This window comes from Dryas octopetala, chromosome 4, assembly GCF_963921425.1.
Source record: "Dryas octopetala chromosome 4, drDryOcto1.1, whole genome shotgun sequence".
NCBI lineage: Eukaryota > Viridiplantae > Streptophyta > Magnoliopsida > Rosales > Rosaceae > Dryas > Dryas octopetala.
The window spans coordinates 11,991,602-12,019,467 of NC_141369.1; the positions used below are offsets into that span (position 1 = coordinate 11,991,602).

The 27,866-nt window shown below is 35.3% G+C and overlaps 3 protein-coding genes across 7 annotated transcripts; 2 read left to right on the forward strand and 1 right to left on the reverse strand.

Moving 5' to 3' along the window:
- Positions 1–1,541: 1,541 nt before the first annotated feature.
- Positions 1,542–15,639, forward strand: NUDT3 (nudix hydrolase homolog 3). 2 transcript variants are annotated; one of them, XM_086240190.1, is made up of 22 exons: positions 1,542–1,695; positions 2,080–2,259; positions 4,237–4,314; positions 5,683–5,779; positions 6,178–6,311; positions 6,823–6,904; positions 7,313–7,399; positions 7,815–7,921; positions 8,473–8,644; positions 8,733–8,986; positions 9,646–9,727; positions 10,524–10,589; positions 10,848–10,925; positions 11,038–11,133; positions 12,432–12,538; positions 12,658–12,826; positions 13,419–13,502; positions 13,709–13,803; positions 13,890–13,980; positions 14,071–14,217; positions 15,049–15,115; positions 15,243–15,639. In XM_086240190.1, exons 1-21 carry the CDS (start codon positions 1,610–1,612, stop codon positions 15,109–15,111), a joined length of 2,355 nt encoding a protein of 784 aa, XP_086096316.1. In that variant the 5' UTR covers positions 1,542–1,609; the 3' UTR covers positions 15,112–15,115; positions 15,243–15,639. The 2 variants fall into 2 exon arrangements, with proteins under 2 accessions (XP_086096316.1, XP_086096315.1); XM_086240189.1 differs by having other exon boundaries at positions 15,252–15,639.
- Positions 15,640–16,193: 554 nt separating this feature from the next.
- Positions 16,194–18,989, reverse strand: LOC147286876 (nuclear protein). 3 transcript variants are annotated; one of them, XM_086240382.1, is made up of 5 exons: positions 18,514–18,988; positions 17,650–17,867; positions 17,288–17,416; positions 16,547–16,678; positions 16,194–16,446 (listed from the first exon to the last, which is right to left on the reverse strand). In XM_086240382.1, exons 1-5 carry the CDS (start codon positions 18,836–18,838, stop codon positions 16,333–16,335), a joined length of 918 nt encoding a protein of 305 aa, XP_086096508.1. In that variant the 5' UTR covers positions 18,839–18,988; the 3' UTR covers positions 16,194–16,332. The 3 variants fall into 3 exon arrangements, with proteins under 3 accessions (XP_086096508.1, XP_086096510.1, XP_086096509.1); XM_086240384.1 differs by having other exon boundaries at positions 17,650–17,850; positions 18,514–18,652; XM_086240383.1 differs by having other exon boundaries at positions 16,243–16,464; positions 18,514–18,989.
- Positions 18,990–21,671: 2,682 nt separating this feature from the next.
- TLP8 (tubby like protein 8) lies at positions 21,672–25,158 on the forward strand. Of its 2 annotated transcripts, none has more exons than XM_086239401.1 (9): positions 21,672–22,302; positions 22,413–22,527; positions 23,212–23,388; positions 23,519–23,574; positions 23,659–23,755; positions 23,924–24,031; positions 24,125–24,217; positions 24,597–24,664; positions 24,793–25,158. In XM_086239401.1, the coding sequence occupies exons 1-9, from the start codon at positions 21,809–21,811 to the stop codon at positions 24,866–24,868; spliced, it is 1,284 nt and encodes a 427-aa protein (XP_086095527.1). In that variant the 5' UTR covers positions 21,672–21,808; the 3' UTR covers positions 24,869–25,158. The 2 variants fall into 2 exon arrangements, with proteins under 2 accessions (XP_086095527.1, XP_086095526.1); XM_086239400.1 differs by having other exon boundaries at positions 23,924–24,013.
- The last annotated feature ends 2,708 nt before the right edge of the window (positions 25,159–27,866 follow it).

A 27,866-nucleotide genomic window follows, 5' to 3' on the forward strand; every position in this document is an offset into this window, starting at 1 on the left:
TGGATTGGGGGTCAAAATAATTTAAGTGGTATTAAAAGGGTATATTGAATAAAATTACTCAAAAAGTATAAAGCCAGTTTGGTATTGCTGTAGCTTTTTAAAAAAATAATTTTTGCTGTGCTGTGTGAATAATCAGCTGTGAACTAAATTAGTTGAGCGTTTGGTAAATTGTGTTTTTAAAAGTACTATGAATATAAAAAATAGAGTCTTACTGTTTGGTAAGTTTTAATATAATCTATTTTAATTGTACATAATGATTAAAATGTACATAATTAATGCTGAAACTATATTTTAAAATCATTTGTATGATAACAAATACTTTAGTTTGCATGATTTATACTTTTATTTTAGAAAAGAAATATAAAAATCACTTGGAAAATAAAGATCAACCATTATATAATATATAAAAATATATGTTTGGGCTTGTGGTCTTGTGATTATATTTCTCAAACAGCCACCCATCCCAATTATATCATTAAAGCCAAAGTGTATGCAGATAATATTAGCACAACCAAAAGAAACTCAAATTTACATACACCCATAGATCATATATGCAATTATGCACCACCAAAGCTATCTGGATATAATTAAATTCAACCTTGACTGCTGAGTGCTAAGCCTGCTGTTGGGTTCATTTCTCATACTGCAAATGCACAGTCTAATCTTTAATTTTCTTATTCCTTCACTCTCTCAGCCACACCAATGGCCACCACCAAACCCCAAAAACTCCCCAAACTCCTTGAAACATCCACCCCAGCATAGACATATCGGTTAGATCCACCTCAGTGTAGATAATTAAAAATTGCTAGATTTTAAGGACCCAAATTAAATTTGCTAGATTTTAAGAAGTATTGGATCCTCCAATGAGTATTGAACAACTCCAGCCACTATACATAAAACTGCAAATGCAAATCAGAAACCAATTTCAGAGGAGTATCCATCTTTTGTGGATCTCTTACTTGCAATCAGAACCCAATTTTACAAACCAAAAAATATCATTTTGGACCTTTAAACTGAAATCGGAGAACTTAAGCCTATTCTTAATTCTGACCACCATGTTGTAGCTTAAGGATGTACCTCTTTGTTTTCATGTTCAACGGAGAAGATGGACGGCTGGAAGAGAGAATGGCTGGATGGGTGTCGAGTGATGGTGGGTTAGGGAAATACGTACAAAAGAGAAAGATGACTGGATGAAAGAATGTTATAGTAAGGACAAAAGAGTGTCAATATGAAAATTATTTAAGGGTATTGTTGGTATTCAGAAAGTTTCATTAAAGTCTGCGCATGCTTTCCCAGACAGTAGATTTGAGAAGCTACCTCTTGCCCGCTTCTCCAATTCGCTGTGAGAGACCCTCCACTTCTATTCAAAGTCGTTTTCCGTATGTTTACCAAACATAAAAATCATCAATTTTTTTAAAAAAAAGCGCTTTATCTCCCTAAACAGCAACCCCAAACGGAGCCGAATAAGAAAGTTAGCCTAAAAAAAAAAAAAAAAAGAATAAAGCAGTACATAGCGGCCAAAATAAAAAGAATAAAGCAGTACATGCGTCAATTTAGAGATTAGAATCAAATACCTGTGTGTAATCGGACTTTGAAGGAGCTTAGAGCTATGGCGGAAGCTGATGCTCATACACAAGAAGAGCACTTTGACGTCCTCACCATAACTGGTCAGAAGACTGGCATTTCCAAGCCGAGGCAAGACAAACCCAACCCCCCACTCTCTTTCTTTTTCCTTTTGCTTACCCAACCAAAACAAACTCATTATATTGAAGAAACACGCAAGGAAAGAACTTGTATGAATTGCGACAATCTTTTCTTATAATTTCTCGAGAAACTAACCGAATATGTTGTGGAAAAGATATTGATTAAGCAAAGTAATTCAATCGGTTAGTGTTAAGTAAGTTGAGTTGATCCCAACCCATAGCCTGTCACTGTTCAACTGTGCAGTGTTGTTTCTGTTTCTGCTTTAAAAGAATTTTGTGCTGATGAGCAGTAATTCTGATTGAAAAGTGTCATTGGTTATGTCACTCTGTATGTTATGATATACTCTTTCAATGAAAATTTTTGATGCCCATGTAGGGGAGAAGTTCATCGAGATGGGGATTACCATCGAGCTGTTCATGTGTGGATTTTTTCTGAGAGTACACAAGAACTGCTTGTCCAACGACGTGCTGACTGCAAGGATTCATGGGCGGGGTTCTGGGATATCTCAAGTGCTGGACACATATCCTCCGGTGATTCGTCGCTTGTAACAGCTCGGTAACTAGCTTTGTTGCCATGCTTGTGACTGACTAACAGCTTGTAATCATATCCATTTCTCTTTATAAGCTTTTGTTTGATGCTCTATTTGCTGGAATTTTGTATCCCTTAAAGAAAGCATCTACAAATTGTAACCCATTTTGTTACGAAGTCATTTGAGCCGTCCCCTAGGCCTCGCCTTGCTTAATCAACCTACGAATGTAGGATGGGTGGACTATCATTGACAAGCAACGCTGCAGTGAAGTGTGAATGTGTGATAGTAAGCCTGTTAGGAAATTTGCATGAAGTTTTTAGCACCCCCATTGGTCTGGCCTAGATGTAAATGGTCCCTTCTAAAGGTTTCTCACTTTCTCAGGTCAAAATATCAACAGCATATGAGGATTTTTTAAGTTAGGGAAGAAGAGAGTGGTTACCCTTTAGTCTTGTGCAGTTTTGACCTCTATTTGCCTATTTGGGTGGTGAAGTGGGAAAGTAATAGAAGAAGAATTTTTAAGATAGGGAAGAAGAGTGGATTTTGTTGTGGACAAACTTAGATTCCTTGCCTCCTTATGGTCATCTTTGTCAAAGAACTCTTAAGGATGTTCCTTTTAGTGTGATTCATTCGAATTGGTCAGCTGTTTTGTGCTAAGTGTGGCTGACTGTATTGTATTTTCTCTTTGGCCTTTGTGTGGCCTCATTGGTTTTGTCCATCTGTTTCGTTCAGATGGACTTTTTGTCCATTTCCTTTTTTAATTTTAAAGTCATTGGCTGGTAAGTCTTGAGAGCAGCCACTTCATGCTAAATTGCTGAAGGATAGGACCGTATCCAAATTACCCTTCTACAATTCCATGTTAATGTGACCAAAAAATGGCCTTTATGATGGAAAAATAAATTATTGGATTCAATTTTTTGTTTTGATAATTATCATGTAAAAGTTACAGGTATATATGTCCATGTTTACAGAACAAATCAGCTATGAGTTTGTTCTTCTCATTTTCACCTTTTGAGTTTAGACAGTGAAAAGCCTTATGAGAAAAGAGTTTATTATTGTTTTTTTCCTTAAAGTTTATCATTTTTTATAAGAACACACTATTTGATTCATGTTCTTCTTCTTAGAAATTACTTTAATTGAGGATACAGTTCAACTCAATGCTTTAACATCAAACAATTAACTCTTTTTATTTGGGGCACCAATTTCCAGACCAATAGACAATACAAATTGACTGTAGTGATGTCATATGAGAGCAAGTTTCAAGCTCATAAAGTTTTCTAAACTTTCTAGGCTGTCTATAACTTGATTGATAAAACTAGAACAAAATGTACAAAGCTAATATAATCTAAGAAGCTGAAGGTCATACCAGATATTCTCTTTTATATTTGTTTTAGAAAACCTTAGTCCCTAATTTCTGAGATTTGGGCCTTAATGAAGAACATGGACCTTGTAGCATAAAGTAGATATAAGTCTTTTTCCCTTGAATTTAATATTTTTATCTCTGCTCTGATCATTTTAGATGAGGTGCCATTAATATTGACAACAGCAATTATTTGCTTTTCTAATACAAGCTATACAGTTTTAACTCTTTGATTCAGTCCATTTCTATTATATCTTTTCTTGTTGCTGCTGTTAATGGCTATAAGGAAGCTGACATTGATCATTTTTACTTTGCATATTACTTACTTTGGAATTACTATTTATCAATGATTCTCCCTTTTACTTGCACAAGTTGATGCTAATTGAATTTGCATTTTTTCATTCATATACATTCTTTTACATTGTCGGCAATTTGTATATACAGAACTGCCTATCTTAGAACATACCTAGTTCTGAATTGAAAGTATTGTATTCTCCTTATTTCCCCTCGTTGCTCCCCTCCCCCCTGCATGAGACAGTCATACCCTTTCTGTTTCTTTTTGGTTTTTTTTTTTTGGTTAAAAGTTACAGCTTTCTGAACTCAGCTTGTCACTGAAGCATAGCAATGTATAATTGTGTATTTTCAGGAGGGAGCTTCAGGAAGAGCTTGGTATAATACTTCCAGTGGATGCATTTGAAATGATATTCGTTTTCCTTCAAAAGTGGTTAGTAGATTAATTCCTATGTTCTATGGTTGGATATATACTTTTGTCTAACAGATTTTATTGTAAACGGTTTTTGTTTTGAATAATTGCTATTACTTGTTACTAGGTCTGCACTTTTAATTTTTCTTTTTGTGTTAGTTTGGACACAGATATCCTTGGTTAAAATTCTTTATTGTTATTATCAAGGGCTATTTCTGGATTTCATCCCTAAACGTACATAATGTATGATTCCTTTGAGTCTTTGATGTTTAGTGCTGTTTAATTAGTCAAATATGAGATGTTATACTTGTAAGGGCTGCGTGAAGTTGTGAAGGTGTTAAGTAGAAATGTTTCAGACAGCAACGAATAATGGCTTGAAGTTCATGATGATGCGTGTTTAGTAGTAGTTGGGTTAGGATTGGGTGTTCCAACTCCCAAGGATCAACATTAATTTTTTATTTGTTTACAGTAGTAATAGATGAAATAACAAAGGATATACAAGAAGACATAGACATTCCATGGTGCATGTTTGCTGATGACATAGTTTTGATGGATACTTCCGTAGAGTCACTTGGTGCAAAGTTAGTAGCATGGACAAATGCATTACAGTAAAGGTTTAAGAATGAGTAGAACTATAACAAAATATATGGAGTGCAACTTCAATAGAGACAAAACAATAATAGTTTTAATAACAATACAGGAGCAAAGGGGTACTCAATCAATTCCGATATTTTGGATCCATAATTCAAAATGACAGGAAAATAGATGATGATACCATATAGAATTAGAACAGGATGGACAAAATGGAGACAAGGTAGTGGTATGTTTAGGGATAAAAGAATACAAATTAGATTAAAGTTCTGCAGTACTATTCATAGGCCAGCTGTTTTGTATGGGGCAGAATGTTGGACAGTAAAGTAAAAGCAAGTACAATGCATCCATGGAGAAGAATTAAGAATTTTAAAATGGATGGTATATGTGACTAGAAAATGCAGAATTAAAGAACAATATATTAGGGAAAACTTAGGAGTGAAATCCATTATGGATAGAAATGTGAAAGTAGGCTTAGGTGGTATGGGGATATACAAAGGCAACTAGATACGTCTATAGTTAAAGGAAGAAAAATTAAAGTAAAAGGTAAAAGATAAAGAAGCCGAGCAAAATTAACATGGGAAGAAGTGACACAAAAGGGTATAAGAAAACTAGATCTAAGAGGAAACATTGTATTATTAATTGAAAAGACTGGAAGACGGGAGTCCATGTGGTTAATTACATACAATTAGGACAAAGGCAAGGGTGATAATGATGATATGGCGACGATGATTGTATTTTGTTTATACCTAGATCTTCTGTATATTAACTGATGTTGGGTTCACATTTTGAATGCAGTGTGCTACATGATGGGAAGTTCATCGATAATGAATTCGATGATGTATATTTGGTTACAACTGTAGATCGAATCCCTCTGGAGGCATTTATTCTTCAGGTGAGGAGGGTGATTTAAGTCAAATAGAAGTTCCAATTGTTTGGTATTCTGCTTTTGCTTTGTATTAAGTTACATTCATGTGTTATATTTATTTGTTATCTTTATTCTATGATACTTCGACTTTTCTAGGGAGATCTGTCAGTTGCATTCTCCTTAAGGCAGGAAATATCGTCAATTATTATTAATCATCTCGATTAAACAGTTCAAAGACTAGGGATGAAAACTAGTACAATCGGAAGATGAGCTGGCTTATATAATATAACAAATGTAACTGTGATTTTGCATGTGAAACCATGTGGCTGAATGATAGTCATCCTGATACTGTTTGCTATGTGGCCTATGCAGCCATGTAAATTCTTGTGAGTATCTGAACATGTCTCTTTTCTCTTTAATGACAGGAATCAGAAGTCTCTGCTGTTAAATATATTCATTACGAGGAGTATAGAAACTCACTTGCTAAAGAACATCCTGAGTACGTCCCCCGTGACGTAAATGGACAATATGGTCAACTTTTTGACATAATTGCAAGGAGGTATGCTATTAAAAAGCATTTTAGGTATAAATTTTCTTATTAATGCGATGGAATAAACCATCCCATGGCTAGCCTATGTGAAGATTCTTTCTTGTAAGAGTTTAGCTGGTCAAGGAGCAAATGTACTCCTGTTACATGAAGGCTGGATTTAGTTGCATCTCCAAAGAGTTTTCCTTTTCGAAACTTCAAAACTTTTCAAAGAAACAAGATCTATCTTTTACTTCTTTGGACATAAATCAAAACTTTTTTTTTTTTTTTTTCAGAATTTCCATAAATTTTCTTTCTTTTTATTGTTCCTCACTATTCATTAAAGTTATGAAATGTTTTTGGGCTGCCATGGAAATAAATTTTCCTTCTGTGATTTAGCTGGCATGAAGAAACATTAATAATATATCTATATGTACATATATTATGAAGACTAAAAGACATGTGTCATCTATCCCTATCGACTTCAAATTTTCTGGATATCACTACTTGCTTATGCCAGTTAGTTGATATTAATTTGGTAAAGGTACAAGGAGAACACTATAGCTCGAAGTATATCAATACAAAAGCAACTCCAACGCTATGCTCCTGTTTCCCTCAATGCAGAGGTTATTGCCCTTTTGACATTTCTTTCGCTTATTATTCTTTTGCTAAATTGTCTGTTTACTTTATTCCTTTGCTCTTTTCTAAATTTATTTTATTTAGACAATATTCAGTCATGGTGCAATCTATTTTATATCCTTGACTGTGAATGTTATTTTTTGTTCTCTTTTATCATTTGTTTAAGTCAATTCTGAATTTCATTTCACAAGAGGCATTGAAGTTACATAGCCTCACTAAGGATGCCTCACTAAGGATGTGGATATGCAGTTATTAATTTGTAGTCTTACCATTTGCATTGTATGTGCATTGCATTTTTATTGTTGTTTTTCTTTTTCTTTCGTCCTTTTCCCCCAAAAATGTAGTTGTTTGGGCGCTAAAAGTGAAGTTCTGCATATTTAATTTTCTTGATGCAGTTAACAGGGCTAACAGATGCAGACAGGGAGGCTCTGGCATTACTCGTCAAGGCTGCAACAATTATGGATGAAATCTATTACTTGCAGGTTGTATGTAGACTCATAAACAAATACATGCATCAACAGAAAGAATAATTAAGCACACGCATAGACCTCTGTATTTGTGCTGCTAAACTGTTTTGATACATAAAGATTGTTAGTATGCATGAAAAAGATGATATATACTGCTGCATGGTACATTTGACTATTATTAGTAGTTTGCATTTGTATATACATAGGTAGGAACATATCTTATATTTTGGTATGCAAATAAAATGCACTAAAAGAGCGAAGGGAGAGCCATGCAAAAGATCTTGTAGTTTTCCATGTTTTGCAACTGGTTTGTAATGCAGATATTGTTTTTCCTTATACATCTCAATTAAACTTTTTTTTTTAATTCTTAATCTATGTTGCAGTGCCCATTTCTGATTTTTTTCCTTTTATTTTCTAATTTTACATTTAGGTTTGGTACAGTAATCCAGTTCTAAGAGATTGGTTGAAGGAGCATGCTGATGCATCAGAGTTAGACAAGTTGAAATGGATGTATTATTTAATTAATAAGAGTCCATGGTATGTCTTCTTTTACTTAGTGCTCTTTCAGCTGATTGCACATGCCATTTTTTACATGTATATGTACCATATGACATCTGGTGTGTGTGTGTGTGTGTGTGTTTGTGTAATTTTTGAAGAGAATACATCAAATATTTTGTGAAATTAACTTCTTGAGTGAATGTCTGCAATATTTTCATTATATGGGCCTTCTGCTGTGGTAAAATGGGTTCAATAGAAATTTTCTTTAGTAAAGTTCAATTTTGTATATGCGTAAAAAATTGTGTTGCTTGTTTTGTTTAGTACTGAGTGTGGCTTTCTTGTGAAAGTTAAATTTTGAAATTTTCCATTTGGTGTGATCATCTTGACTGGACTGGAGTTTTGTTACTGAGTGTGGCTTGCTTGTGTCGTTTTGTTTGGTTTGTTATGAGTGTGGCTTTATTTGTTTAGTTTTGAAAATTTCCATTTGATTTGCTTGTTTAATTTCCCCTTTTTTTTAACTTTGACCCTTTCTATAAAATTCTCATTTCCCATTGCAAAAAAAGAAACTGAAGTTCATTTTCTATCAACAGGTCGTGCCTTGATGAAAATGAGGCATTCTTGACAACTGCAGATTCTGCTATAAAGTTGCTTCCCAAAGCGACTAGGCCAGTTACTGGGTGGAAGGGACTTGAATATAGAGCTGCATTTCCTATGCTGAAACCACCTGGTGCAAACTTCTATCCTCCCGATATGGACAAAACGGTATATAAAAGTAGAATCAGAAGTTAATTGTATTATAGAACAAGAATTTCTTACATTTATGAAGACCTATAAATTTCCTTTTGTATAGGAATTTGATTTGTGGAAAAGCAGTCGAACAGAGGACCAACAACAAGTTGCAACAGGCTTTTTCAATGTTATTAAAAGACACAGTGAATTTAGTCTGGATTCTTCCTTATATAATAATACAGTTGGCAGCACAAATCATTCGGTGGGTTCCACTCATGACTTATACAGTATTCCTTTCTCCCAAGAGTATAATGCTTTCCTCACACGAGCTGCTGAATTATTGCATAAAGCTGGTGACTCGACCAATTCGACTAGGTATGACTTTGAAGAGTTTCTTTTCTTATAAGTTAATTAATTATTGATACCAAGGTTAAGAATTCTTGTCTGCATTTCATTGATGAAGTATGGGTTTAAATATAAATACAGACGTTTCATGATTTACAAGGTAACAAATATTAACAAATTACACAAGACAAATCTCTTGATATTTGGCTGTGATATATGGCTGATTTTATCCTTGACATCGCCCATCCCTTGATATTTGGCTATGGCTGATTTTATGACTGATTTTGTGCCATATATTACAGCCAAATATCAAGGGATGGCTGATATCAAAGGACATAAAACTCACCCTCTATCACAGGCCAACTATCAAGGGATTTGTCTTGTAAAATTTTTTAGGTTGTAACTCAAAACTTGAAATGTCTGTAATTTTTTGTATCATTGGAACCTTTGTATTAAACCCAATACTGCATCAATGAAAATGCATTCTGAGAATTTTAAACCATAATGTGGTATAAGAACGGGAGATATTAAGTTTGATTCCCTGCAATTGCAATTTCCCAATTTATATTGTTCCACATCCTGGCAGTTAATGCTTTTTGGAAAAACAGTAAACCAGCAAAATTTAACAGTCAGCATGCTAAATATTATCTTCTTGCAAATGATAACTTAATCTGTCATTCTCTATAAAGTTTGAAGAGGTTGCTTCACAGCAAGGGCGATGCTTTCCTTTCAAATGACTACTATGACTCTGATATAGCCTGGATGGAGTTGGTTAGTACAGTACTTAGTATTGTTTTTACAATCATAAATCTGTTCACTACAGTTCACGTATATGGTGTTGGTACAAAGTTTTAACTACAGTTCCTATTTGTTATTATAGACAATTTTTACTATGAGCTAGTTTATTAATATGTTTACGTTGCTATTAATCAAATGGCTTGATGCCTTTACATAATCTGGTTTTATTATTGCCAATAATTGATTGGTTTTATAGCTTATAACGAGAATCACCTAGTTTCTTACTGCTCATTGATTTCAATTTATTTTTTATTTTATAAAAATAAGAATTTGATTAACAAAAACATGTAAAAGGCTGAGGACAAGTAGTCCTCCTCTAAACAAAACACTACTAGACTACACTACATCAACATCCTAAACTAAGAATAACCAATTACAACTGCCTTCCAATCTAAAAGAATACTAGAAAAAGATAAATCCTTGAAAGCTACTGATACCAACACCCATAATGAATCACAAAACCTTATTCTATCCCAAAGTTCCTCCACCCCAGCCCCAGGACTGCCATAAAATAAAAACTAAAAAGGATTCCATTCATGCCTTTCAATTGGATGGTTCTATATGCATTGACCTTCTACATTAAAAAAAAAAAAAAAGGACATATGACAGTATTACAAAAAGAGTTCACTTATTTGCAGAATTTTTGTTCCTGAATTTCAATTCTCTTTATGGCAACAAGTTTATTGCAGCAATTTGCTTACTTTTTGGCAATTCTTAAGAGCATTAAACTGTTGATAGCCTTTGTTTTTGTCTACTGTTTCTTCTGTAGGACTCTAAGCTGGATGTTACTATTGGTCCATACGAAACATATGAAGATGCACTATTTGGGTATAAGGTATTAGCCGTATTATTAATATGGAACACCCATGTAATTTGAGCTTCTGCTTTCATTACCTTGTAGTTTAAGATTGTGGACGAAATAGGTGTGATATACTGCATATACAATGTATTGATCTTAAATTGCCTTCTTTTCATAAAGTTTATAATTTGTCTATTTCTTGCATTTTACCACTAAAAATGCATTTATTTTCTTAAGGACCTATTTGAGAATCCAATTAACCTTCAGAAATAATTGAACTGCCTTTTACCTTAGGCTACATTTGAAGCATTTATTGGAATTCGGGATGACAAATCAACAGCTCAAGTAAAACTTTTTGGTGATAATTTGCAGGTACCATTGTACAATCTTTTTCTACCAGAGATGTAATAGCTTACAAAAAGAATTATCCCTGAAACTTTGTTATTCCTTCTAACTATCGATCCCTTTAATATTTCTTTTAAAGGTTTTGGAGCAAAATCTCCCACTGGACAATGCTTACAAGTCCAAGGATGTTATTTCTGCTCCTATTCGAGTCATTGACCTTCTTTATAATGCAGGAGTAAGTTTAGAACTGTGGCAAAAAATTTCATGATGATTCTATTGGACATGCGTTTATTTTATTAGAGAAACATTGTCCTTCTTTTAGTGCAATCTTAAATATATATATATATATATATATAGGAGCTTCCTAAAAGGAGGAACCCTTTTGGTTCTTGTCAAAAGGGGTCCCTCTTAAAGAAGCTCCTATAGATATATAATAAAACAACCTTTTGCTGAAGATTCTCTTCTCCTTTCTCTCTCTCTTTCTCTTGAATAGTCCATTGCTGAAGATTCTCTTCTCCTCTCTCTCTCTCTCTCTCTCTCTCTTGCATCCCTTCTAATGTTTCACACCTTGATCTTTTTGTATTTGATAAGAAGTTAAAGTTTTTCCACACCAATGGACTATCCAAGGAGGGTTTTAGTGGAGTAACTGTATTTTATGGTAGGGGGCGAGTAAGAGCCTCCATTTATCAAGATTTATGCTTTAGAAAGGCAGTTTACAAGTTATGGATGTAAAAGTGGGTAAACTGATAATGTTTTGAAAAGGGCTTACGAGTTGGAAACAAAAAAGGCATTTTGTAGGAATTTTCTGGTTGCAGCTATAATCCTTTTTTTCTTTTTTCTTGTTTTTTGAAGCTAAGATTCAGGTATAAATGTTTTGAAAAGGGGTTACGAGCTAAAAACAGAAAGGGCATTTTGTTGGAGTTTTCTGGTTGCAGGCTTGCAGCTATAATCCGTTTTTCTTATTTTGGAAGCTAAGAGTCAGGTTTATTATAGGAAGGCTTGATTACGAACTAAGAAAGAGGCTCAAGGAGGGGCCTCCATGGAAGGGTATGAAAAGTTTATGGTTGTAGGCTTTATGATGTTGTAAGAAGAGGGAGAAGGACAAGGAAAGTTGAAGATCTAGCTCTTTTCTGGGTTGTGAACAGTTGTTGAAAACAGTGATTTTGAGTCTCATATGGTTTTTAGATAAAAATAATGGTGGATTGTAGTAGGGTTTGTAAGAAATTTTGAAAAGGGATTGGGACTTGAACACTGTGACTACTGGTTGTATATGCAATTGAAGCTTCTTAGTTATGTCTACTGTCTAAAACAAAATGATTAAAGATTAGAAATAAATAGTCTGCAATGTGTTCCGTTGTATGCCATAAACTATATAATATTCTGTCTCCATAATGCATCAAAATTGCAATGTAGAAAAATCATATTTTTCTAAGACGTCCTTTCCAAACTGTGTCTTTAATATATATATATATATATATATATATATATATCTCTTTGATGAAGTGACACTGACGAGTTTAAATTTTACCTCAGGATGTAAAGGGACCTCAAACTGTAGCCTTTAATCTACCAAATGACGAGCGTATAGTAAAAGATCGAGGAACATCAATGGTCATGCTTAAGAATATATCAGAGGCCAAGTAAAAACTTGATTTCCTCAGTTTTTATGTTTCTCTTAGACGAATGTCAATTATTGCTTTTCCAAACTTTTTATCTTTTGTGTTGGAAATATGATGTCAGAACTGCATCTGCTAACCAGGTTCAAGCATATTCTTCAGCCTATAGCTGATGTTTGTATTACAAAGGAGCAACAAGAACTAGTAGATTTTGAATCTTTCTTCACTCACACAATTTGCCATGAGTGCTGCCATGGGATTGGACCTCATACCATAACACTTCCAAATGGTAGAAAGTCGACAGTGAGATTGGTGAGTGACAAACTATAAATTATCTGATTTACTAGTTAACCATCATTTAGATTGACAACCTGTTTAGATTGCATTGTTGCTTGTAGTAACCAAACTATTGTTTCAAACTAAGTTTCAGTATACCACAACATGGAAGTTTAATAAAGTTTTATTGTTACTAACTCTTGCTGGTATCAGGATGCACAGATGAAATCTGAGGTTGGATTGCATAGCTCTACCTATCTATCTTACTTCAGACAATAGCATAACCATAATAAAGAATTAGTGTTACTTGCAGCTAGAAAAACTTTGCTAAAGTCCAGTTAATAACCAGATTGAGTATCCGACTCAGTATGACCTACTGTCCAAAAAGAACTATTGGCAAACTAAGTCTCAGCCTATTTACCAAAAAATTATGCAAGTCTCTGTTTGAAATACTATTTTATATATATAAGAAAAAATTAACATAAGCTTCTAATGTCATTTTAAAACAGTTTCAGAAAGCAATAAAAAATAGAAGACAAATTCATAAAGTTAAAAACGGTAAGTATGCACTATTTTTCTTAATGTCAAATCTGATTTTCTGTGATTGGCCTTTCATCTCTTGATAAAGGAACTGCAAGAACTCCACTCAGCTTTGGAAGAAGCAAAAGCTGATATAGTTGGCATGTGGGCACTGAAATTCCTAATCCACAAGGTGAGTGGCTATTTATTTAATTGACATTGCTGTATATTGCTTTATCCATTAGTGGTTTGCAAATTTTTTGATGAATTTGCATCTTTCATTAGTGTTAAGTATGTTATTTTCAATGGTATTCATATCTTAGTGGCATAGAGTAATGTTCTAGTGTTTTTATGTGGTTCCATCTCGGTCACTGGTTTTATTCTTCTGAGGGGATCCAGGATTTGCTTCCGAAGAGTTTATTGAAGTCCATGTATGTTTCTTTTCTTGCTGGATGCTTCCGCTCAGTTCGGTTTGGTCTCGAGGAAGCTCACGGGTATTCTAGCAATTCATCTTTCTTTGGTCCTCTCTTGTCAGAAAGCACATTATACTAAGTATCTTATACTTATTATGTATTGTCAGAAAAGGACAAGCATTGCAGTTTAACTGGTTGTATGAGGAAGGAGCCTTTATTTTGAATCCTGATGAAACATTTTCTGTTGACTTTGCCAAGGTATAAATGCCTCAATTCCAAATTTCCTCCTTTTTCCTGCCTGAGATGCGTCAAAGCTGATATATATTTAGTTATTTATTTTTGTAAAAGGTGGAAGGTGCAGTTGAGAGCCTGAGTAGGGAGATACTGACCATACAAGCAAAAGGTGACAAAGAGGCTGCGAAGTTGCTGCTTCAGAAACACTGCAAATTGACAGACCCATTAAAAGTTGCTTTGCAAAAATTAGAGAAAGTTCAGGTATAACAAATGATTTGATAAGTACTACTTTTAACATGAAGAATTAGGCACTTGTATGAAATTTTTATAAGATAGGACACATGGGATGAGGAGGCAGTCATTTTATACATCTAATAGCACTTAGATCAAATCTCTTGCACTACAAATCAGATTTGCAAAAAGGTAGCTGATTTAAGTTGGTTGTGTAATCGCTCAACCGAGGAAAGAAGATGATTCTATAGATGAATGTTTGATCATGACCGACTGCACATAACAAATCTGTTGTTTTGTGAATGATTTGTGTATGGTGTCATTTTTCTTTCAGATTAACGAGTCAGTTGATATATGTTATACCAAGAATTTAAAATTTATTTTTTATTTTACATGCCTCTTCTTTACTCTCTTCTCTTTATTATTATTGTCTTTTTTTATTTTTCATATATATATATATATAGGCTCCTTCTATTGAGGTATACCTCAACTTATTTATGTTGAGGTATACCCTATGCACACACATGTATTCTTTAGATCTCCTATTCCAGTCTAAACTCCATGCTTTTAAGGCTGATATACCAATAAGAACTAACAAGTAATTCTAGTTTGCCAACCAATGAATATGACTAAATGCATGTGTTATTGTCTAGCCTTATTCTTCTGCTAACCATTCTTAAATTGTTGAGTGACAAAAATCACTAGAAGACATTTTCTCATTTTTCATTTGACCTAAAGTTGAGATTTGCATATTATTAAGTTATTTCCATTTTAGCATTGCAAAATATTATACTTTTCCTTTTAAATCTTTTAGGTCCTCACTCTCTCCCCGAAACTTTTTTCTTATCTTTATCTTTATAGGTACCTGTGGATATAGTTCCCACATTTCCAGTGGCTGAAAAAATATTGGAGCAAAAACACTAGATTGGTGAGTCTCATCTGGATTCATTACCATCTGTCAAGGATGCTAGTAAATGAAAAACTCATTGAAAGATGTTTCCATCTTGTAATTGTTTCATCTGAATCTACCGATCTTCTAATTCTTGTACTGTAAGCTTATGCAGATCACGAGACACACAAGCTTGAAGTTCGATGGCTTTTCATTCCAGATTAAGTGGTGCTACAATCACATTCTCTATTTATGCACATGCATGGCTCGTTGATTTCGTTTTACTACTGTGGCATATGACTGGTTCAGATGTGCGTAAAACCACACTAGTGTAGATGGTATACGACTAGTCGTCTTTCACTCCAAGTGAAGGACAGTCATCCTGTAACGACAAGTCAGTGTCCAAATGTAATAAGTCTGCGATCAGTATCACTATATAATGTGCTTGAGATTTCAAAAATAAGAAATAAATATTTCAACATAATATTTTTCAAGTATCAAATTTTATGTTGTGTCAACTAAAAAGAAAATTTGGAATAGTATATATTGTAACTATCCCCCTATCCCCCCCCCCCCCCCCCCCAAAAAAAAAATGGAATTTCATATCTTGTAGGATTGTACTTGATTCATACTGTTTCACTTGCATCTCTGATGGGTTCAAAAATAATAAGAAACTTGATATATTGTTGTTGTGTAATTGATTCTTCATAGTGCTTGGTGCTTGCAAGTCATGGAAATAATATCAAACTTTGGACCTTTCCAACTGGATGCTCTGTTCGAGCTCTCCTTGAGCGGTGCTTGAATGCCCCTTGAGCACTGCCTGAGAGAATCTCGAACATTATTCTAGTGTTGAATTACTAAAACTTAAAAGAAATAAAAAAGTCTTTAATGCAAATAAGAAATTACTATTTTCTAAATTTCCTAAAGTTTTATTAGTAAACTAACAGAAGCAAATGCTTATTAAGCCAAACTTCAAACTACTCACACACAACTGGGGCCATTTTAAAAAAGAGAGCCAATTTTTTACCCCAAAAAAAAAAAAGCTAGCCAATTTTTTTCTTTTCATTCGTTTTTTGTTGCTGGTCAAGAGTAAGATAGTTTAAGAATGCACAAGACAAAGATCTAAAGATAATTCAATTTGTAATTCTGCATGCAGTTCAACAATGGAAGAGAAACAAGACCTCGGTCCCTAATTGTATTAGCTTATGGTTCATATAAAGTAGATCCAAATTACTGATACACTGAATTCTGTTTTTCTAGACAATTTTCAATTCTTTGAGCCATGCCGTATGCAGAGGACAGGGATCAGGCTTTCCTTCCGCAATTGCCTTCTCAGACAGAGAATAAAACCAACCATTTCTCCATTTAAACTGCAAGCATTAGGCAATCTCCACAGTGAGAGCCAAATTAAAATCATTGAGACACACATACTTTGAAAACTTATATTTATGACTTGCATGCATCTCTAACCTCTTTAACTGCCGTAGGAAAGTGGGCAACCGCACTTGAGTAGGCACATAATCTATCCTCCATGGCTTCTTCAAATACCAATCCCTTCTCTGCTGCTGCTGCTGCGGCAAGCTCTGCAATGAGGCTGGACACCTGAAAGCATAAAACATTGGTCAAGTTTTTATCAGTTATCTATTTTATCTAAGATATACAAAATTGAAATTACATTGCATCAGTACTTCAGGAAAACATTGAAGCATGTAATTATCACATTTCAGGCCCATCTATATGATCATTTAACATTGAAGCCTGTTATTCTATAGAAAGCATATTAATTTAAGATTATGCATGCTTTTGCACGGATAGTGTTAAGGAAAGCAAACATGATCAAGGACCAACATTTTGTGTATCATTAAGTTCAGAAGAGTCTCGATCTCACTATACGTTATCTCATTAGATTCCAGTCATGCGATATAATTTAACCTCTCTTCAAAATTCATTAATGTAGTTCCATTTGTTGGTTAATGTCTTATGCAATAAAACAACAACAGTAAAAGAGGTAATAAAATACTATCTAAAAGTAAATTTAGAAAATATGAAGGCATGGATACCAGGAAACATCCTTTTATTCATGAAATCCCCCAACTGATTAAATGCTTAAATAATCCTTTTATTCACCATCATCATAACAAAGGCAGAACTTTCATTTTATTTTCTCTTCTTTGCACTTTAAAAGAATAGTTACGAATAATGAAAGCTTACCTCAGAGCGGTATTCTTTATCTACACCACCTACAGTTGCTCCTGGATGACGAGCTCCAACAAGCATGAATGCAGAGATCCATATCAACTTCTCTAACATCTGCTTCTGAAATGCTTCCTTGTTGAGAACCTGCTTCAAATTTGATTCATTAATAAATTTATTTGGACTTCTTTAAGTTTATCCCAACAATGAAGCCACAAACTTACCAGACCCATACCCTTCTCCCCAAAGGACGAAAAAAAAAAATTGTTCAATACAGATACAAGAAATGTTTTATTTTTTCACAAGAAGAATGCTTCATAAAAAAATAAATAAATCAATTCCAACATAATGTGAAATATTATAGGAAATTCTTCTTTCACCTTGCACGTGAGGCCTCCAGCATGTAATCTTTCAGCTATTGCAGATGCCCACTTCCCATAGGCTGCTGTCAGTCCTTCAGGATTGGTATCAGTCTTTCCATCAACGGGGGGTTCTCCAAGCTTGGAGACAGCAAAATATGCTAACACTTGATCCGCATCACCAAGACCTTTACTTTCAAGCCATGGTTCCAGCATTCCATTCTGGAAAAAAACCAAATCTGCTAGATTGTCAAGTCCATTGGGTCGCATGCAAACCCATAAATCAGAGGAGGGCAGTTAAAAAGGCTTAAAGATGTAAATTAACAACTGAATGTGAACAGTGAGAAAATTGCATGATTTGCATCACAGATTAGTAAATTTGATATCAGCCTGCAATCAGAAAACTAAGCTAAAAGGGAGTGCTCCATACAAATGGTAGGTAAATTCTGTCAAAAACTCCTATTGTTTTCACCAATTTAAATTCAGTACGAGTAAATGCAACAAATAATCATAAAAAAGGACCAATTTCATGCAAAAAACCAGGTTATTGGCATTCAATCAAAATTCCCAAGTTAAATCCAACTTCCAAATTGAAAGAAAATTCAGAAAACCAAGAACCCTGTCCATAAACATCACCTTTTCTTTAGCATTACAAACAACGCACACCCAATTGCAGATTTTTTTTTCTATTTCTGATAAAAATAGAACAGACCCATTAATCATCCAATTCATATATAACAATTGATTCATAAACCACTTGAATTTCACATCAAACAAACTCTTTACGATCAGTCAAAACTACTCACCCACCAATTGCTATTTGCCCTTCTTTTTTTTCTCTCTCAAACAAAACAAAAAAAGAAATATGTGATGAGATGGTAATACCGTTCCATCTAGGCCTTGGAGTGGCCTCAAGAACAGCCTCAAGATCATCATTCCTAGTGCAAACCAAGATTGGACCATCGAAATCAAGAGGCACAGGCTCTCCTCTCTTCACCAGCAAGTCATCACCATTTCCCATGCCCTGCAAGGCTCCTCCAACCCTTCCACCACCGACTATCACTGCAGGCACCACCTTGTTTTTGGTGGTAGAGGCCATGGCCGTGGCTGTGGAGGCTTTGGCTTTGATTCTTAGAGTGAGTCTCGAAGTGGGTTTTCTTGTGAGGTGGAAGAGAGTGGAGCTAGAGAGTGTGAGTGTGTAGTTGGCCATGGTTGAGAGTGTTAGAGAGGATAGTAGTCAGTGAGGACATGATGGTCCTTTGGGTATTGAAGTGGGCTAAGTTTGTTGTCGCTCACAGGTGGGAGTGAGGAGGAGAAACTGAGAAAGAGATGAGCCACTCGTTTTCTGTAATGGTCTATCGGTCTATCCAAAGAAAGAATTGGCATTCGGGTTTGGTTCTTCTTTTGTACCCTTGGTTGTAAATTTTTGGGCCAGGTTTTACTCAGGCCAAATCTCGTTTTTTGTCGGTGTCATTTGGGTCAAGATGTATTTTGGTTCTTATTTTAATTTTGTTAATTTTGTCCTTACAATTTTCTAATAGTTGCAATTCGAGAACATGCGCATGTTTGTCTATTTTCTTCTACGAAAATAGCTTGTGAAGCACACAGGCGAAGGTATTTTAGGCTTTTGGATAGTTTAACATCACTATTGCTGTCTAAAATACCCAGAATTATGCATGCCACATACTATTTTTCTTAATCAAAATGCAACTATTAAAAAACTACAAAGGCCAGAGTGAAACTTGACCCAAACTACTAGGACCAAAAACAAAATTTGGCCTTTTACTTAAGTTTCAGGAGTTTTAGTTGTGTTGATTTTATCTATGTAATTTTGTATTAATTGCAATTAAAGATCACACCTTTAATTCAATAAATTTGTTCGATGAAATTATCATGTGAAGCACTTAAGTGGGAAAATTTTAAGTTTTGGGTGATGTAATTGTCAAAGCTCACATGGGACCAACTATAAAGTGCATGTATTAAATCCATGGGTCTAACTCATCCTCAAAAACCGGCTTGTAAGGAGATGATTGCCTAAGGCTTATATAGTGCACAACCCAACCATATTATGGCCGACTCTGATACCATGTAAAAGCTCACATGGGACCAACTATAAATTGCATATATTAAACCCATGGGCCTAACTCATCTTCAAAAATCGACTTGTAAGGAGATGATTGCTCAAGGTTTATATAGTGCACAACCCAACCATATCCTGACGATGTGGGATATTTAACCGTAACTTCATTGCCACCACCTAAATATCTCAATTCGTGCATGATTGCATGTCGCATGCTATTTCCCTTAACTAAATTGATGAAATTAAGGATATTAGAGGTAGGCATTGGTTGGTGCGATTGGTTCTTGGCTTGTTTGCCCACTGGCCCGATGTTGTCAGTGAAGGAATCTAGGCATCCATCACAAAACTAATTGGTAATAAGAGGACTGAAGGAGTAGCCCAAACTCTTATAAGCCATTATGCAATGCCTCACATCTTTAATGTGAAATCTTTATTTCAACAAGCCCTCACACGTGTGGCATCATTTAAGCCTAACATGTGGACAATTCATATTGAGTGACATGAGAGCACATGTGGCTGTTGGGCCTAACACATGGATAACCTGCTTTGATACTATGAAGGAATCTAGGTATCCATTCCAAAACCAATTGGCAATAGGACGAATAGCTCAAATCTTGATAAACCCCACTATGAAATGCTTCACATTTTCAATGTGGGATCATTCTCTCAACAGTCAGTAGGCCATTTTCTGGAAACATTGTCAAAAACTTGAAGCCACTACTGATATTGGTCAGTCCACCGAGAAATCGATTTTATTTATTGTATGTTTACGTCTTTAGCGTTATAAAATCATGTTATTATTTGGAGTTACAAGCTTCTCACTTGGAGGATTTAAGGGATAAGGGTGGTGATGGTAATGGTAATGGTGGTAGTGTCTAGCAGTGACGATAATGAAGGCAGGATGGTGGTAGTGGCGGTGATGATGGGTGGTAGTGGCAAGGTGATGTTGTTGTTGTTGTGGTTTTTTTTTTTTTTTATCATCAAAAGCTCCCGAATTTCAAGTATCTTTTCAAACAAAATTTAAAAATTTCTATGTTATTTATAAAGTTTGAGTTAGTCTAAATTTCAATTTTACTTTAATTTTTTTCATCCAAACACTTTAAATTTCAAGCACAAATTATATATAACTTAAATAGATGTGTGTGCTCAAACACGACTCATCCCATGTTGTCTAGTACGTCTCCAAATGAGGTGGAGTACAAGCTAGGACTAAAAATTTCAGCCTAACATTGATGTATATGCCAGGCTTTAGAGTGGCTACTTAATTCACCTATTCTAGTCTTCTAGACTTCTAGTACGTATGCTACAAAGCCTACAAGAACACTACCATGAAGTCGCTTGTAGTTGTAGTTAGTATCCTACACTCCCACTACAACAGAACAGAGTGTATTCAAATATGTTTCCCGCTCATTGGTCTTTCCCAGACCTTTTTGTTCGTCAAAAACCCCTCGACTCTCCCATCAACACTTCAAAACACACAAAAGAAGTCAACAAAATTTGAATAGTTACCGTTAAACCACCAAACACCACACAAATAAAAACGTCCTAATTCCTAACCCCCATAAACAAAACAGTGAGACACAAAAGCCTACGCACTTTCCAATGCTTATTCAAATTCAAAACCACTTTCATCCACTGATACCAAACCAGAGAGCCCCACCTCAGCATGGGTGGGTCAAATACCCCATCTGGGCCCACCACTATGCTTACGTGGCAGAATCAGAACTGGGTGCTGTAGAAATTTGTTTTTGGAAAGTGGAAACTATACATCACACAGTGCTCTAAAAACAAGCTTTTGTTTCCCACCATGTACTATCCATTTCCACTTCACTCAAGTTTTCAACTTATCTCTTATATAACTTCATTCAAATCTCTCTCTCTCTCTCTCTCTCTCTCTCTCTCTCTCTCTCTCTCTCTCTCTCTCTCTCTCTCTCTCTCGCTGTATTCAACTACCTATCTGATGATTTGCTTCAAAGAAATCAACCACAAATCCCAGCAATCTCATAAATCTTTGCCAAAATAAACCCAACAACTAGCATTCTCATTCACTCCATCAAAGCTCAAACTTCACCACTCTGTCTCTCTGTCTCTCTGTGAACCATGATGACTGGTTGCAAGAAAACCACATTAATGCCACGCCAATCCTCATACAACTCCCTCTATGTCAATCCCCTCACCGACCAAAAACACAACCGCAGCTACAGTGAAGGTCTCAGCTTGAGCTCCAAAAACGGCCACTTGGAGCCAACCCCATTAGTTTTAAACGACAACAAAGAAAACGCAATGCCCAACAAGCAACAACACTCTGTCTTGGACAGTGACAAAGAGAATTTGCTACAAGAAAATGGGTCTTCTTTTGCGAAGCCATTGAAGCAGAATTTGAACAAGTCTCTGTCCACAGACTGTGGGGTCCTGAAACCCTCCTCGCTTCAGTTCTGTATGCAGATGAATGAGCCTGAGCAGGAGCTCTTTGGTGGGTCCAAACTCTGGGACCCACCCACCACTGGATCAGAGAACTCTAGCTCTTTGAAGATATGGGACTACTCGGATTCTGAGGCTGCCCCTGCTTCTTCTTGGTCTACTCTGCCCAATAAGTGAGTCTTCTTTTGCTAAAAATATAATTGTTTTATTTATATTTTTTGGGAACAATCTAATTGGTTGTGTGTGTGCGGGTGTAAATTTGGTGTGGTGGGGGTGCATTCAGGTCTCTGTTGTGCAGGCCATTGCCTATGGATGTAGGAAGGTGCACTTGTGTTATAGTGAAGGAGGCAACACCAGAAGGATTACATGGGGGTACTCTGTATTCTCTTTATACCAATGTAAGTTATCTGTGACTTGTTAAGTGTTTTCATTTGGGGCATCCCTCATTTCACTTTTCTTTTTAATTAAAAATGAAATTTGGGTTCGGTTTGAATCAGCAAACTTTAACAATTAACAGGCCTCTTAGTTTCACTAATGTTGGTTGTGCAATAAATATGATCATAACAATGTTGAATGTACTAATATGTAATGGATACAACATTTCCTGCTGTGTACTGAATAAGCATGTAGTTGTGGTCATGCAATTCCCAAATTTTCAAAAATAAGCTATATTTAAAATGTAAATATAACCCAACACTGGACACCAATTAACATTAATCTGGTGAAATACATAGATTTTCTAGTGGATTAAGAGGAGGAGTTTCTTTTATAATTAGGATTTTGGGTTTGAATATTTCTCTGGACCTTTTTTAACATGTTAATCAAGTTTACATTATTTGATTCTTTCATAAACTTCATGGCTTCATGTATGCTTGAGTTTCTGATAACCCTTCCCCACACCATATTCCTCTAACCTGCCCTTGTCTATTGCTGTTTCTGAGGCTCCATGTTTACTTTTAAGATTGAAATTTAATTGTGAAACATACCCTTTTTTTTCTTTCTTTTTTTGGTCTAACATGTTAAACTCCCTTGTGTAAGTCAATTGCCTCCTGAATCTTTGGTGTGGTATTATGAACTTACAGGAAGGTAAGGGAAGGCAGGACCGGAAACTAGCTATTGCTCACCATAAGCGGCGTAATGGAAAATCTGAGTTAACCATTGCTCAGAATATGAAGGGAATATTGTCTAACTCAGATGATAGTTTTATTGGAACTGTAAATGCTAATCTCATGGGCTCAAAATACCATATATGGGATCAGGTTAGACTTTCTAGAAATTGAACTCTTCTGATTTATATTTACCTGCAAAAATGGAAATCAGACATCTTTTAATGTATATCACAAAACATTTTTATCAGTAATTTGGTTGACGATAACGTTTTGATTGCAGGGTAGTCGTTCCAATTCCATGAGCAGACAGTCTAAATCACTTCTTGCTGTCGTAGCGTAAGCCTTTTCTTCTCTCTCTCTCTCTCAGACTCTCCCCCTTCCCCCCCTCAACTTGTAATGGTTACTCTTTTTTTTTTGCAGGTTTGTGCCAACAATTTCGACCTGGACAGGAAGCTACCGACGCATAAGGGCATATATTGCCAAGCACCAGTCCATGCAGTTAAAGAATACCACACAGGTGAGCTTAACAGTTTAGAAGATATCTTAGTTTCTTACAATTATCAAAGATTTAGTGCATGATCAGATAGACCAGGTTTTTCTTATCTGTTATATGTAGATTCCATACTGAAATCCAGTCAATGGATTAAGTATGCTTAATTTCAATGCTAATGTTCTTCTCTTGTAGACACAACACATCAAGGGACTGCCAAAGGACTGGGAGGGGAAGCTGGACAAAGTACATCAGCTATTCTCAAGGGTTCCACATTACAATAAAGTAGGTCTACGAAAGGATGTAATATTATTACCTCATTGTAGGAAATGATTATTTTTTGTTGTTTTCTGTTTTTTGGTTTCTCTCCATTGATTGATTTCTGTTTTCATTCAGATTTCAAAGCAATATGAGTTGGACTTCAGAGATAGGGGAAGAGCTGGTCTTAGAATCCAAAGTTCAGTCAAGAATTTCCAGCTGACTCTAGAGGTATTATGAACAATATGACTCAACAGATTTTACTCAGATTTAGCCTAAAAAAAAGTAATTTTCTTATTCAACCATTCTGAAACAAAATCTGGCACCAATTTTAACTTATATACATGTATGTGTATAAGTGCATGTCTGTCTGTAGAAACACTTTGAACAAGGCTCTCAAAAGGGTGCTTTGTTTATGACATTGTGGTGATAGAACCAGTGGTTAAAACTGAAAAAATATTTTACTTAACAGTAGTATACAGCCTCGCTCTCACATTCAACCACTCACACCAGTATTGTGAAAGAGAGATTATATACAACGGTTGTATACAAGAATTTCTCGTTAAAAACGTGCTTGGTTTGGGATGCTAACTTTTATATGCTTTGTTAGGAGAATGGAAAGCAGACAATCCTGCAGCTTGGAAGGGTTGGGAAATCAAAGTACGTGATGGATTACAGGTATATACAAGCAGCAATTTATGTAGTAATGTGTGTTATAAAAGGCAATATATAGTGATTCATATACAAATAGAGAGAAATGGAAGAGATATACTGCTAAGTGTTATGTGATATCTTTGTTTTTGCAGATATCCTTTGACGGGCTACCAAGCGTTTTGCATATGTTTGGCTTCTATTGATTCAAAGCTTTGCTGCACAGTATAGCACAATCTCTCTCATCTGCCACTGCATTTTGTAGTTCAACCTCTGAACACAAGGCTTGTGAGTTGAGTTATTTGTTTTTTGCATTACTTGCACCCCATCTCACTAAAAGCCATGCAGTAGAAAAGAGACAAGCCAAGCAAATAACATTGGGAAACATAGTTGATTGGAAAAAGAAATAGATGGTGGTTTGCTTACTTCACAGAAGTTTCCAAAAGGCAAATTAAGATTTGAAGGCTGGTTTAATTGGCATCTGTATTTCCAAGATGTATCTTTTGTTTTTTGGTCTTTAATGTCTGGTTAATTATATTTCTCAATACAAATTTTTTTAAGGTTCTTTTTTGGTTTGTTGCTGTAAATAATATCAAGTTTTTGGTAAATGAAAATTTATTAAGAACCAAAAAAAAAAAGTGAAAAAAAAAGTAACAACATAGGCAAGCCAAACAAGCAAACTTAAAAATTTTAATTTGTAAGAGAATATACAAAAATATTAAAAAATATATAAGACTTATATTATTAACTTAAACATTGCAAACAAAACAACTTAAGTCAAATCAATAATTGACACAATTTAAAAATTGGGGCTCAATAAATTTGTATTGACATTCTAATTGCATGCACATGCTCTTGAAGCACAGACAGGGAACAACCAACCTCAAGTCTCAGCCAATAATTTTTTATAAAGTCACTGACATCGACTAAGCCCAACCTTTCCTCAAGCCAAAAAAGGAGGCCAATCTTTCCAGCCATTATTGCCTTCTATCAGTGACGGATCCAGGATTCCTAACTCGGGGGGTCAAGGTGAAACTTGAGATAGTGGTGGTGCCATGGTGGGCAGTTGACTGGCGGGCGGTGGCGAAATGTCCTGGTGGGGGACAGGTTGGGTTTGGTTAATTGGTGCGCAGCTCGAATATGTTGGCAACAAAGCAAGTTTGTGCTTTTTTTTTTTAATAAGTCCTGGCTCAAAAGTTGTTTTGAGTAGAAAACTTTAAAAAAAATAAACAATTCTAAGTAAGTCTCAAAATAGACTAATTAATCATTTACTATTAGAAATGGCCAATAAAAATCATTTACTATCAAAATTACAAGCCTCCAATAAAGTTACCTTTTTGCCCACTTTGACCAAAAATGTTTTGACCATTTTTCCATAAGTTTGTTCCTAATCTATTGGGGTTTCCGTGTAATTACCTTATATGGGTTCTCTATAATTCTTGTAATTAGTTTTTTATTAGGTTTGCCTTTTCTAGTCGTATGTGAATGAATGAGAAGATAACTATTCTGCCCACTATTGAATCTTGTGGCAGAGATGAATCATGAAGTGATGGTTTTTGGAAAATGCAAAACACACTACAAAAAATAAAGATTTTTGGATGTCTACTTGGAGGATTATTGTACTTAAAATCAATCTTTAGGGGTTGATTGTAAAGTATAGAAACTTGAGGCTCCAACGCTCACTCCCCCAACAATTATAGACTTTCAGGGGGAGACAACGAAAGCTGAATCAGGCAGTCAGCCATTTCATCGAGCAGTTGGTGGGGGCAGCCGTGCAGTGGGCAGGCTGGGCTGGGCAGCGGTGACTCGGTGACTTCGTGCAGTGGGCAGGCTAGGGGGTCGCAGTGTCGCCATCCATAGCTTCAGGGGCTTCGTGCTCCGGCCTTTGGGGGGTCGCCCGACCCCCTACCCATGAACGTGTGTCCGTCCTTGCCTTTTATAGCCTAATCCTCATCGTTGGTGCTGCATGTGCAACTATGCAAGATTCTTATGCAAGGGGATATTAATGTGTGCATTATGAATTTTTGTGGACAGTGCATTTTGGTGGTTAGAAACTTTTATTTCACATTTAGCACTAATATTTTCAATTTCCTAGAGTTAGGGTTAGATGTGAGACTATTTACTAGTATTTCTTAGAGAGAATATTGTCACATTATTCAGGCTACTTCTAAGAGAGAATAGTGTCACATTAAGATTTATAAATTTTGAATATTAATTTTATGATCATTTATAAATCTTAATATTTTATGATCATTTTAATAAGTACTTAAGAAAAAAAAAATTACGTGAATGTACCTCTAATCATCTGGATCTACCCCATAGACTTGAAAATTTTCAATTACACTAGATTTTCAACTGTAATTCCCTCTTTAATTTTCCATGAACCACATTAATTCCCTCTTGTGCATGCAATTGTCTCTCAAATTGCATTTTATTGGTGTGGGCCGGGCACACCTCCTTGACACAGCTAGCCGTCCAAGTTTAAACTTAGAAAGAGCATGAAGGAAAATGCACACTCATCCATCTTTATCTTCTGATATAAGTTCGTTCAAGGCATTGTTTATTGGTTTAATAGTATTTTTCTTCCTCAATACGAATTTGAATTTTTCCTACTTAAATTAAAATAAATAAATAACAAAATAAAGTCTTTAGGTGATTAAAAAAATAGTTAATTACACTTACACCCCCTAAGGTTTATCATTTTTTCACATATATTCCATGGGGTTTCAATAATTACACATACACCTCCTGAAGTTTTAAAACTGTTGCATATAACCCCTTATAGTGAGACGAAAAATGATGAGAAATTATGCAAAAAAGCATGCTAAGGGATTAAATAGTCTGATAAGATTACTCAATGTGTAAGGTCCAATCTCAATACAAATATTTTCTTTTTTTATTTATTTATTTTTTTCTCTTGTAGGGGAATATATGCAATAGTTTTAAAACATCAGGGGGTGTATGTGTAATTATTGAAATCTCAGAAAGGGTATGTGAAAAAACGATAAATCTCAAGGAGTGTAAGTGTAATTAATTCTTAAAAAAAGTAGCAAGGGTGGTAGATATCCATGGACCATGGCAACTCAATTCAGAATTATAGGCTTCCCCACCTACACCTGCCCAATTGAAATAGGAGGCAACCTGGAGGACAAAAAGTGTAGCAACCTGGAGGGATGTATGGTCAAGTTGATGGAATTAATTCACATAGTAGATGATCCGAACTTAAAAC

Coding starts and splice junctions, on each gene's coding strand:
- NUDT3 (XM_086240190.1), top strand. CDS start 1,610: ATGGCGGAAGCTGATGCTCATACACAAGAAGAGCACTTTGACGTCCTC. Junction 7,922..8,472: donor TTAATTAATAAGAGTCCATG/GTATGTCTTCTT, acceptor TTCTATCAACAG/GTCGTGCCTTGATGAAAATG. Junction 8,987..9,645: donor GACTCGACCAATTCGACTAG/GTATGACTTTGA, acceptor TTCTCTATAAAG/TTTGAAGAGGTTGCTTCACA.
- LOC147286876 (XM_086240382.1), bottom strand. CDS start 18,838: ATGGCCAACTACACACTCACACTCTCTAGCTCCACTCTCTTCCACCTC. Junction 17,868..18,513: donor TCCAAGGCCTAGATGGAACG/GTATTACCATCT, acceptor ACAATCTAGCAG/ATTTGGTTTTTTTCCAGAAT. Junction 16,447..16,546: donor TTCCTACGGCAGTTAAAGAG/GTTAGAGATGCA, acceptor TAATGCTTGCAG/TTTAAATGGAGAAATGGTTG.
- TLP8 (XM_086239401.1), top strand. CDS start 21,809: ATGATGACTGGTTGCAAGAAAACCACATTAATGCCACGCCAATCCTCA. Junction 22,528..23,211: donor TGTATTCTCTTTATACCAAT/GTAAGTTATCTG, acceptor ATGAACTTACAG/GAAGGTAAGGGAAGGCAGGA. Junction 23,575..23,658: donor TCACTTCTTGCTGTCGTAGC/GTAAGCCTTTTC, acceptor TTTTTTTTGCAG/GTTTGTGCCAACAATTTCGA.